Source organism: Oryx dammah, unplaced genomic scaffold (assembly GCF_014754425.2).
Source record: "Oryx dammah isolate SB20612 unplaced genomic scaffold, SCBI_Odam_1.1 HiC_scaffold_2, whole genome shotgun sequence".
NCBI classification, from domain to species: domain Eukaryota; kingdom Metazoa; phylum Chordata; class Mammalia; order Artiodactyla; family Bovidae; genus Oryx; species Oryx dammah.
In genome coordinates this window covers 171,545,838-171,558,806 of record NW_024070186.1, presented here as the reverse complement: position 1 = coordinate 171,558,806, position 12,969 = coordinate 171,545,838, and the positions used below count along the sequence as shown (strand labels likewise).

Genomic DNA, 12,969 nt, shown 5'->3' with positions numbered 1-12,969 from the left:
AAAACACATAACAAATAACAGAGGGTTTTTTTGTGTGTGTGTGGTCAGGTGGAGGCTGCCTGCAGAAGGCACATGCTGGGGTTCAGAGGATTCTTCTGGGTCAAGTTACACCGAAGACCATGGTCAAGAGGTCAGGCCGGGGGCTTATGTTACCTCCTTCTCAGTTTCCGAATATTCCTTGAGTCTCTCCACGGCCACAATGTTGGTCTCCATCTCGGACGACATCCGAACGAGCCAGTTCAAGTATGCGGTGACCTGTGAGGGGAAGAGTCATCCGATGGAGCGTCTAGAGTGAGCGTGAGTTGTTTTCTTCTCATGAAGACAGAGGGAATTATGAAATGATTCAGATAATGAAGGCCCAGAAGACAGCTACCTCAGATACCGCAGCCAGACCTGCTACTGTGCGTCTCTCTTGCCAGCGCCACATTTCAAAATAACCCGCAGGGCTACACAAGCAATCAGAAAGGAAATGAGAATGTATTCCCAACTAGATGATAGGTAGGAAAACACACTGCGTTGGAATTTGGCAGATGCAGCTAAAGCAGTGCCTCGAGGGAAATTTATAGAATTGAGTGCATTCTTCTGGTAGCTGGAGGCATCCTCTCAGGCCGTCAGGGACGCTCCTTGACTGACGGGGGAGTCCTGGCTGCCCGTCTCATTTCTCCTCTGCTTCAGTCAGTCACTGGGCTCTAGACCTGCACCTCAAACTCCACCTGGCCTCGTCCCCTTCCCCCACGCCCGCAGAGATTCAAAGTAAAGGCCCAAGCGCCTGACAACCGGCTCCCCAGTAAGAGAAAAGTCCACCTGAGAGTGCTCCCGGCTTACCTGCAGGGAGTAAGACACCGAGAGGCCCACCAAGCCTGCACTGAGGCTGTGCCGGGAGATCACGGCAAACAGGGAGGCGAACAGGACGATGCAGTTGCCCACACACTCCAGCCGCACGGCCAGCCACCTGCGTGGAGACACAGGAAGAGGGACAGGGACACACACACGCATGCGCCCAGGTCAGCTTCTCAGAGGCTTGGTTTCCGGTTGAGGGTGGGGTGGGGGAGCTGGGTAGCCACTCTGCTTACTAAAATAATTCCCCAGTGGCTCCTGAGAGGGGCCTCATTTGCCCAGTTCATGGGACATGGGGAAGAAGGGACACAATTTCAGGAATTCCTCATTGGTCTGGCAACCCCAGGGACTAAACTAGGGTTCTCCATCAGTGATCTTCCCGTGAAACTTGCTTTCTTAAGGGCCAACCTTTTCTCAATGAAACCTTAAAAATACACACCCATGTGTGCGTTTTAAAAAAAAAAGATGTCTCAGAAACTTCCAAAATACTAAGAAAAATCATCAACTCTGACAGGCACCCCTGAATTAAAACAAACGTCTCTTGGCAGGATGGGGGGAGGGGAGAGTGAGAAATAAACGACCCTTCTCAACACAGCCAAAGGGTCCCCAGACCTAGATCACCGCTATTTTAGAAACATTAAAATGTATTATCTTTCCTTTAAAATATAGACAGATCTACACGTTTAAAGCTAACTTTCGTATGCTATCACATAGGAACACTGTTTCTATGTTTGAAAACGTAAAGCATTCTAGAGAGGCAGTATTATCAATCTGTTTTTTTCCCACCACATTCTTAAAGATCCATGTGACGGATCCTCGGGGTGTGAGTTATTCCCACAGAAACCCAGATTTCAACAAACTCCCTAAACAAACTCTGCAAGGGAATTGCAAGGTCTTTCCAGCAATGCCCGATCTTCCTGCCCGACTCACACTCAGGGACTACACGGTGTGCAGTGGGTCACTGCCAGGGTGCTCTGACCCCTCCCCAGAGTCTTCTCTCTCTCATATCTCAAAAAACATCTTAGGATGTAAGCAAGTGAGGACGGGATGTTCTAGATTCAATCAAGAATTAGCCAACTTCTATTCCTTTTTCTTTCAAGCCCGATGCTATGCAACCATGCTTGATCCCCCAAAGGGCAATTTCACACGGTCTAACCTAATATATTACTACTAAAACTGCTTCCCACACTCATCACCCGGGGGCGGGGGTGAAGAAAGGCATGTGAGGAGAACACACAGGAGCCGAGGCCGCCGTCACCGATGGTCCTGTATCACCAGGGCCACGGCTGAAGGATGGCCCTGCGCTATCTCCGGACTCAGAACTCTCTGCGCCTGCGCTTCAGCGGCCCCTGCGGCCACACGCGCGCGACCGCGCTCCTGTTTCTAATGGTCCTTCCGTCCTCTCCTCTCGCCGAGTCCAAGCCTCCCTCCCGTGAGGCCGGCGCTGGGCCCCAGACGCCCGCTGCGGGAGCCTCCCCCACGGCCCCGCGCCCACCTGTTGGCCACGATGCTGGGGTAGTAGGCCTTCTGGTTCTCGTCCACCTTCAGGTCGCTCTGGCGGATGAAGCGCTCCTGCTCCTCGAAGGCGCGGATGACGCTGACGCCCAGCAAGGTCTCGTTGAAGTGGGAATAAACCGGCGAGCGGCTGACCGACTCGAGGCGCTTCAGCTGCCGGGAGGAGGCCACGTAGAACCTCTAGGGGAGAGAATGGACCAGGGGTAGGCGAGGGGCCCCTCATCCCATCCTTCCAGGGCCGTGCTGGAGAAAGTCTGGACGTAAATGACCCCTCTGGGGGCGGAATGCTGGACCGGGGCTGCGTTCACCCAAGAACGGCAGGTGCACTGACTACAATAACCAGGGCGGCAGCAGCGATAATAATAGCTCACGCTCCGGTGGAGCCCGGATCTCTAGTAGCTCAGCTGGTAAAGAAACTGCCTGCAATGCAGGAGACCCTGCTTCAATTCCTGGGTTGGGAAGATCCACTGGAGAAGGGCTAGACTACCCACTCCAGTATTCTTGGGCTTTCCCTTGTAGCTCAGCTGGCAAAGAATCGCCTGCAATGCGGAAGACCTAGGTTTGATCCCTGGGCTGGGAACCCCCTGGAGAAGGGAAAGGCTACCCACTCCAGTATTTTGGCCTGGAGAATTCCATGCACTGTATAATCCATGGGGTCGCAGAGAGTCGGACATGACTGAGTGACTTCCACTACACTACATGTGGAGCTCAGCGTCCCAGCACTGCTTTAAGCACCTTCACAGCCATCAGCTCTTTAATCTTCATCAAAAACCTATGAGGTGCTCAATCCTGTTTCACAACGAGTAAACTGAGGTCAACCTCTTCCCTAAAGCCATGTGGCTAGGAAGTGGCAGAGCTGGGATTCGAACACCAACAGTCCGGTCTCAAAGTGTTGACCTCAACACAGCATGGCCTCTCTGATGCTACTGACCTCGAGGGTTTATGGACCCCACAGCGTTGCTTTAGGACAAGCAGACCTCAGCGTAAACCCTGCCTCCGCCTGTCCCCATGGGCAGAGACCACATCCACTCTACTCCTGCCCTAACCCGGGTGTTCAGCTCATTAAGAGACAGAACAAGAGCCCACCGGGAGCATTTAGAAGCTGTGACAGAGGCTGGACTGGCCATCTGAAGACACCTCTGTTCTCCTGGCTTCAGTTTCTGCATCTGTACAAAAGGACCCGCTGAGACCGAAGTTCCCTCTCCCGGATGTGCTGAGGATGTAACGTGTCTGCACCGGCTTCAACAGCAGAGCCAGGCAAGTGAACACAGGCGCTGAGGGACATGTCTCCTGCCTCCTGGGCTATCTTCAGGGGCAGAGACCTTCCATGGAGAACACCAAACAGAGTGGGCGGCTCTTACAGGTTCTCCAAACTTTTTCTGGATGCCAGCTCACATGGGAATTTGAACCACATGTTGGGGAGCCCTCCGGGGGCCCCAGAAACTCTGAGAACCCAGGGGTGACACCAACCCGGGCCGCCTCAGATCGGGGGTTCTGCCAATCCCTGCACATGGTCAGATGCCATCTGTCCTCCGGCGGCTCCCACTGCCTTGGGATGCAGTCCAGACCCCGTGGTCTGGCTCAAGGACTCCGGCATCTGCCCCCAATACCGTCTTCTGGGATCACCTCCTCTCCCAGCTTTCTTTCCTCCTGGGTGGAAACTGTTCTAAAATGTTTGACCTGCTCGACTTATTCCACATGTCATGTCCTCTGAATTTTATTTCCTCTAATAAGTGAACCCGAGACTTATTTTTGTTATGGAATAGTCTGATTTTTAAAAAAATAATTATTAGCTTTCCTTTTAAGCTCTATTCCTGGAGAGAATCCACCCCGTGGACTCACCTGATTCTTCCAAGGAGTGCCTGGTGCTTGTGAGTGAAAATGAATGTTCAACCTACACCTGTCTGGTGCTGGCCTTGGGCTGAGAGCTAAGACACTAAAGGCAAGTGCCAGGGAATTTTCACAGATGCCATGCAATCCCGGGGGTAGAAATGACGTATTCCAACAACCTGGAGGCCCCAACAGAATTCCACATCACCTTACCTCTTAGATTCCTTTTCCTAAAAATGACTTGCAAACACTAATGGATCAGTTCAGTCGCTCAGTCGTGTCTGACTCTTTGTGACCCCGTGGATGGCAGCACGCCAGGCTTCCCTGTCCATCACCATCTCCCGGAGCCTGCTCAAACTCATGTCCATCGAGTCAGTGATGCCATCCAACCATCTCATCCTCTGTCGTCCCTTCCTCCTCCTGCCTTCAATCTTTCCCAGCATCAGGGTCTTTTCCAATGAGTCAGTTCTTTGCACCAGGTGGCCAAAGTACTGGAGTTTCAGCTTCAGCATCAGTCCTTCCAATGAATAGTCAGGACTGATCTCCTTTAGGATGGACTGGTTGGATCTCCTTGCAGTCCAAGGGACTCTCAAGAGTCTTCTCCAACACCACGGTTCAAAAGTATCAATTCTTCAGCACTCAGCTTTCTTCATAGTCCAACTCTCACATCCATATATGACTACTGGAAAAACCATAGTTTTGACTAGACGGACCTTTGTCCACAAAGTAATGTCTCTGCTTTTTAATATGCTGTTTAGGTTGGTCATAGCTTTTCTTCTATATTTGAAAGTGAAAGTGAAAGTCGCTCAGTCGTGTCCGACTCTTTGCAACCCCATGGACTGTATAGTCCCTGGAATTTTCCAGGCTAGAATACTGGAGTGGGTAGCCTTTCCCTTCTCCAGGGTATCTTCCCAACCTAGGGATCAAACCCAAATCTCTTGCATCACAGGCAGATTCTTTACCAACTGAGCTATAAGGGAAGCCCTCTTCTATATTAGTGTATATTAACTGTTAATATAGTATAATTATAGTGTATATAATATACAATTCATGTATATTAGATATACACTAATGTATATCCATTTAAGTTTTTTTTCAAGTGATATAGATAGGATGATTAGAAAAACATTACATTAAGTCAATGATCCTGAGACAACCACTACTCTGATTTCAGTGTATAATGTTTTAATTCTTTTCCAGAGAGAAAGAAAGAACACCTACCCTTACACACATACATCTTAAAAGGCTCTTTTTGAGATGCAACTTACTTCCACTGGAAAGTGTACTAAATCTTTACAGCTTGGTGAATTTAACGTTTATCTACACCTGTATATGCACCACCGGATCACAATCTAGGAAATTCCCTCGTGTTCTCTCACAGTCAATTCCCCGCAGGGCCACTATTCTATTTCATTGCTCTTGCCTGTTCTTCAACTTCATAAAAACAGAATCACACAAATGTACTCTTTTGTGTCTGGCTTATTCTGATCAGTATAGTATCTCTGAGACTCATCCTCCTTGTGTATATTAGTAGCTCATTCCTCTCTACTGCTAGGTCACGTCTTTTGTATAAATATACCGCAATGTATGCATCCATCCTCCTGTGATGGACATTTGGGGTAATTATGAATCAAAACGCTAAGCACATTCTAGCCGATTGGTTTCTGTGATACAGTCTCTTGATTCTTTTTTTTTTTTAAAGTTTATTTATTGGGCTGTGCCAAGTCCTAGGTGAGGCACAAGGGCTCTTCGATCTTTGCTGTGGCATATGGATCTTTGGTTGCACCATTCAAACTGTTAGCTGTTTTATGTGGGATCTAGTTCCCCAGACAGGGATAGAACCCAGGCCCCCTGTATTGGGAGCTCAGAATCTTAGCTGCTGGACCACCAAGGAAGTCCCTCTCTTAGCATACACACTGAGTGAGATGCTGCGTTAAAGGAAATCAACGCTGAAGATTCACTGGAAGGACTGATGCTGAAGCTCCAATACTTTGGCCACCTGATGTTAAGAACTGACTCACTGGAAAAGGCCCCTGATGCTGGGAAAGACTGAGGGCAGGAGGAGAAAGGGGCGACAGAGGATGAGATGGTTGGATGGCATCACCAACTCGATGGACATGAGTTTGAGCAAACTCTGGGAGAGGATGAAAGACAAGGAAGCCTGATGTGCTGCAGTCCAAGGGGTCACAAAGAGTTTAACATGACTTAACCATTGAACAACAACAATATATAGTTAAAAGCTATGAAAAAAATTCTCCCATAATCTCTAAGGATTAGTAAGGCAATGTTTTCATTTTTCTACCTCCATTTCCAGTCCTGCCCACGCACATTACGCATTTTGTCAGTTATAATGACAGTGTGCCGACAACATGGGCCTTGGCTAACTTCTTTCCCTTTGTTGTTTAAAAATAAAATTGTTGGTGCCGCAACAGTGTGTTCCCAGTTCTCCTGTTAGAGGGATGTTAGCAGTCCACTGCCACATTATCCACGGTGTGCTCAAGGCCCTGCTGCCGGCAGGCATCTGAACTGCCCTGAACGTCACCCTGGGCCTCCTCGTTTGTTCTTTTGAACTGGGTCCTCCACGAAAAGGTCCAGCCAGGGTCAGAACATGGGTAACATTTTTGATAAATGCAGCTGGAGGACTTTTCACAAAAGCTGGCATTGATTTAAAGAGAACACAGAGAGGGTCTGGGAACTAGATGTGCTCTGATTCCCTCTTTGTTTACACACCAATGCCGGGCCACAGGGTGATGCCAAGCCACGGTGTGGGAGGGTATGGGGTCTGGCTGACCTGGCCAACGCCTCTAGGAACCCACACCAACAGGCCACACACAGTGCAGTGTGAGGTACAGAGCACCCCGTGGCTTACTGTTATTTTGTGCAACAGCTGTTAGGCTCGCATCTAAACAGCAGTCTCCGTTAGCGTGTATGCTGCAGCTACTTTTTTTAATTAAAAAAATATTTTTACTAATATACATGCATTTGATGACTCTGAATTTAGAACACTTAGAATCAGCATGAGCAAGGTAAAAAGGTGTCCTTTTCAGGGACAGGAAAGTGCAGTGACAGCTACATCAGATATGAGTTCACATTCCCAGTTCTGCCCCCTGGACCTCAACGTGCTGATCTGTTAACTGGAAGCACCACAGTGAAGCTGATGCAGCCATCAAATGCTCCCTTACTCTGTTCACTTTTCTTGAGCTTATTTGTGATGGCTGGAGCTCCAGCAGCCATCTTGGACCATGAAACCAACTTAAGAATGGAAGGCAAAGATGACAGAAGCACATACACACACACACACAAAAAAACACAAAACAAAACAGTGAAGGAATCTGAAGCCACCAAACTCATGAAGCTGTCAGATGTGTGCGTGCGTGCTAAGTCGACTCAGTTGTGTCCGACTCTGTGTGACCTTATGGACTGTGGCCCACCAGGCTCCTCCGTCCATGGGATTCTCCAGGCAAGAATACTGGAGTGAGTTGCCATGCCCTCCTCCAGGGGATCTTCCCAGCCCAGGGACTGAACCCGCATCCTTATGTCTCTTGCATTGGTAGGTGGGTTCTTTACCACTAGAGCCACCTGGGAAGCCGGAAGCTGTCGTATCAGCCCTGAATAGCATACCTCTAGATTTCTATTATGGCTTCCTTGATGGCGCAGATGGCCCTGAGTTGGGAAAATCCCCTGGAGGAGGGCATGGCAACCCACTCCAGTATTCTTGCCTGGAGAATCCCATGCACAGAGGAGCCTGGTGGGCCACAGTCCCTGGGGTCGCAAAGAGTCAGACACAGCTGAGCAACTTCCCACATTCAGGTTCAGAATCCTATTACAGCGGAAAACATATCACAGCTGTTATTATTCATGTCTCCATTATCTGCCCTGGAGAAGGCAATGGCACCCCACTCCAGTACTATCGCCTGGAAAATCCCATGGATGGAGGAGCCTGGTAGGCTACAGTCCATGGCGTCGCAAAGAGTTAGACACGACTGAGTGACTTCACTTCACTTCACTTCTTCATGGCTATAACTTATTTCCTTTTAAAACTTTCAGCTTAATAAAACCCTTATTATTAGGAAAAAAGGATGTTTGAGTATTGCAAGCTGAAAACCATCAACTTACGTATTCAAAACCAACAAAAACAAACCTTAACCCTCCTCTGGGACATCCTCCACAGCCTCACGCTGGGGAAACTTAAATGGTCCCCATTTAAGTTAAAAGTAAAAAGTTTAAACCATTTAAACTCAAATGGCTCTCTTGGGACAGTAACACAGAGCAGGACTCGTCCTGGATCCCAGGACCCACCTCTCACCTGCACAAAGAAGTAGATGAGGCCCAGGGGTGGGATGATGACGGCAGCCATGGGCGTGGCCAGCAGGATGATGATGCAAGCACCGATGACGTTGAACAGGGAGCCCATGAACATCTTGATGACCTGCGGGATCATCGAGTCCACCGTGTCCAGCTCCTTGGAGAAGCGGTTCACCAGGTTCCCGCTGGGGGTCCGCTCGAAGAAGCTTATGGGCGACCGGAGGACGTTGTGCAGTAGGTCCAGGTGCAGGCGGCGGGAGGCGAAGATGCCCCCGATGGACACCACCATGGAGTAGCCGAACACCGTGATACCTACAAACACTCTCGTGTCAAACTCCACGGCAGGAGAGGGACCGAGCTGGGGCAGGGGCAAGGAGCCATGTGACCATGTGGACAAAGCAGCCTGGACTCCCAGCTTCTAATAACAACCATAACGGTGGCTATTATTAACCCAGCACACACTATGTGAAAAACTCACCGTGTTTTTTATGTGCATCTAATCCTTTTGAGGACCCTGTATATGTTCTATTAGTACCCATGTTACAGATATGGAAGAATATTGGAGTGGGTAGCCTTTCCCTTCTCCAGGGAATCTTCCCAAGCCAGAGATCGAACCCAGGTCTTCCACATTGCAGGCGGATTCTTTACCAGCTGAGCCACCAGGGAAGCCCAACTGAGGCTCAGATGGGTGAACTCCTTTGCCCTCAGGAAGAAGAGGGTGGGCTCTGAGCCACACTACCTTGCTCAGTGCCAGCTCTGCCATGAATAAGCTGTGTGACTTTGGGCAACTTACTGCACCCTTCTGGGCCTCAGTTTCCGCATCTCTAAAACTAAGAAAAATGAGCTCCTACCTCATGTGACTGCTGCAAAAGTAGAATAAAATACCTTAAAGTGTTGACAACAGAACCAGACATCAGGTAAGTGCTGCAAACGTCAGCTATGACTGGTAATGCTGCTGCATCTGGGGATCTTTGTGGGACCACAGGAAGGGTACACACAGGATTTCTCAGCATCCTCCCTGTTAACCTCTGAGGTTGGATCACCCTCCATTGTGGAGTCTGTGCTGGGCACTGCAGAACGTTTAGCAACATCTGGCCTCTAGATCCCAGCAGCACCTGGGAAGTTGTGATAACTTCAAGTATCTCTAGATATGACTAAACTCTAAGTATCTCTAGGCATGAGGGTAGCACTGCCTGTGTTACGAACCACAAGTAGAAACTAATTCCCACCTTTGGGCAGAAGGCAAAAGTCCACAAATAGGACTTCACAGAAATTCCATCACCCTGCCAGAACAATGAGGGGCAAGGGTCCTTGGTCACTTTCTGTTTCTCAACTCATCTGTAAAATAGGCACGTTGGAGCTCCCTTCCCCTCTGTCTCCCAGAGCCACAGGAAACTGAGCGTTTGAAAAACGTTCATTCTACAAATATCTGAGTGTCTATTATGTGATAGTGTTCATGTGTGTTTGGCTTGGTTTGTGGGTCTAACAAAACCCTGACAAGTTGGGGGACCTGATTCTATTAACAAGAAATGGAAGTGGCTCCAGGTGCCAACAGCAGGTGAGGGGCAAGGGAGGCTCACCTTGTGAAATGCCCAGGGCTCCATAGACACTCAGCCGGACTTGCGTGTGCTCCTGGGTCCCATTGACGATGGGGTCATCTGTCCAGAGACTGAGCCAATAGTTAGAGGCCAGGGAAGCCACGTGGTTACACAGGAAAAGGAAGATGCTCAGAAAGGAGATGAAAAGTCCAATTGCCTTCATGTAGTCCCAGTACACGGAGAGCTTGACCTGAGACCAGGAGAGAAGACATCTTACAGAACACACCCACCAGCCGTGCCTACCCAAGGTAAGCAGCCTCAACTGTACCCTGTGCAGTCCACTGCCCCCACCTGTGCTCAAGCCTACAATCCCTTTCCCCTTAGTTACTTGGCAAAGAAATCAGCAGAAGCAAAGCTAAGGTTTCTGCCCTCATGGAACTTCTGGTTGAGCAATGAGACAGGCTTTCATCAAATAACTGCCCAGATAAATGTATAATCCCAGAGAAGGGCTGGAAGTGGTACATGATTCCACGGGAATATAAAACTGGGTACCCTGACCTAACCCAGGATGGGGAGGAATCAGAGGAGGTTTTCTGTAAGGAAGGGACATCAAAGAATTAACCAGGTGAAAATGAAAAAAAAAAAAAAAAAAAAGGGCATTCCAGGCACAGGGACTAATATGTGCAAAGGCCCTGAGGTAGGAGGGAAGCAGAAAGGAGTCAAGGATAGCTGGAGCATGGTAAGCCTGGAGAACAGGGAGTGGCTGGACCACACAGGACCTGAGGGATCCTGGACAGGGTTAAGTTTTACTCCAGGACTATCAGGAAGGCATCAGAGAGTTTGAAGAAAATGGGAAGATGGGACATGTTGCCTAGCAACCATGACCAAGTATCACATCCACTCCCCACACCCTCAGTCCTCTGAACACTCAACACCAATTCCTGCCCGTCGCAACTGGCCTCCAATCGCTTGGCACTTGCTCAGCCTGTTTCCCAGCTCCACGGAGTAACAGCTGGGGGCCTCTTTTACTCCGGTATCTCCTGTGGAGCCCCTCATGGGGTCCGTGTAATTACATGTGGTGACTCAAAGCACAGCTGCACACCACGGATGGGTGCGGTGTGCTCTGGGTCAGCCCGACACCCAACCTGCGTGGCGTGGATTCGGCAAACTCCGGGTATATTCCCTGTGTGCGTGCTCCCTGTCACATCAGGCTTCTCATGATGGTGGACTCCTCATAAATGGGATTAGTGCCCTTATAAGAGGGATCCCTCACCCTTCTGTCATATAAGGACGCTGCAAGAGGATGGCCATTTATGAACTAGGGAGCTTTCTCACCAGACACTCAATCTGCTGGCGCCATGATCCCAGACTTGCCAACATCCAGAATTATGAGCAATAAATGTATGTTGTTTCTAAGCCACCTGTACCACGGTCTTCTCTTATAGCGGCCCAAAGGGACTAAAACATATTAAAAACAAAGCCCCAGCTGAGACCTTCTCACTGATCAACAGGGACACCTTAGACACTTGCAAGCTTGGTTCCAGACTACTACAATAAATCGAATGTCCCAATAAACTGAGTCACATGAATTTTCTGGTTTCCTGGTGCATATAAAAGCTGTATTTATGCTATACTGAAGTCTATTAAGTGTGCAATAGCACTATGACTAGAAACACAATCCACACACCTTAATTAAAAATACTAGGTTGTGTACCATATCACACCAGTCAGAATGGCTGTGATCCAAGCAATAAATGCTGGAGAGGGTGTGGAGCAAAGGGAACCCTCTTATTTTGTTGGTGGGAATGCAAACTAGTACAGCCACTATTCAGAACAGTGTGGAGATTCCTTAAAAAACTGGAAATAAAACTGCCATGTGACCCAGCAATCCCACTGCTGGGCATACACATCAAGGAAACCAGAACTGAAAGAGACACGTGTACCCCAATGTTCATCGCAGCACTGTTTATAATAGCCAGGACATGGAAGCAACCTAGATGTCCATCAGCAGATGAATGGATAAGAAAGCCATGGTACATATACACGATGGAATATTACGCAGCCATTAAAAAGAATACATTTGAATCAGTTCTAATGAGGTGGATGAAACTGGAATCTATTATTCAGAGTGAAGTAAGCCAGAAAGAAAAACACCAATACAGTATACTAATGCATATATATGGAATTTAGAAAGATGGTAATGATAACCCTGTATGCGAGACAGCAAAAGAGACACAGATGTATAGAACAGACTTTTGGACTCTGTGGGAGAGGGAGAAGGTGGCATGATTTGGAAGAATGGCATTGAAACATGTATAATATCATATGTGAAATGAATCGCCAGTCCAGGTTCGATGAATGACACTGGATGCTTGGGGCTGGTGCACTGAGATGACCCAGAGGGATGGTACGGGGTGGGGGTGGGGTGGGTGGGTCAGGATGGGGAACACGTGTACACCTGTGGTGGATTCATGTTGATGTATGGCAAAACCAGTACAATATTGTAAAGTAATTAACCTCCAATTAAAATAAATTTATATTAAAAAAAATGCTTGGTTGCTAAAGTGCTAATCATAATTTGGGCCTTCGGTGAGTTGTAGTAGTAACATCAAAGATTAGAAATACTATAATGTTAACACAGTATAACAATAACAAATATAATATTTTATATTAATAACAAACTATAATAATGATAAAGTTTGACATATTCCAAGAACTACCAAAATGTGGCACAGAGAGCCAACGTGAGCAAATGCTGCTGGAGAAATGGCACTGATGTTCAACACAAGATTGGCATACACCTTCAATTTGTAAAAAACAGCATGTGTGAAGTACCACAAAACCAAGTGCCATAAAACAGGATCTGCCTGTAATAAGGGCAAAAATAGAAAATAAAAAGAAGTGAAAGATAATCTTTTCTGATGACACAATTAGTGTTCTTCAG

The 12,969-nt window shown here is 48.2% G+C and overlaps 1 protein-coding gene across 4 annotated transcripts in view; it reads right to left on the bottom strand.

Moving 5' to 3' along the window:
• ABCC1 (ATP binding cassette subfamily C member 1) overlaps positions 1 to 12,969 on the bottom strand; it is a 153,614-nt gene that overhangs the window by 8,463 nt on the left and 132,182 nt on the right. For all 4 annotated transcript variants that reach the window (XM_040256946.1, XM_040256938.1, XM_040256955.1 and 1 more), the window contains 5 exons: positions 10,068 to 10,275; positions 8,489 to 8,799; positions 2,333 to 2,532; positions 826 to 952; positions 154 to 255 (listed from right to left, as the gene is read on the bottom strand). In XM_040256946.1, coding sequence (XP_040112880.1) covers positions 154 to 255; positions 826 to 952; positions 2,333 to 2,532; positions 8,489 to 8,799; positions 10,068 to 10,275 — 948 coding nt within the window. The remainder of the gene's footprint in view (positions 1 to 153; positions 256 to 825; positions 953 to 2,332; positions 2,533 to 8,488; positions 8,800 to 10,067; positions 10,276 to 12,969) is intronic.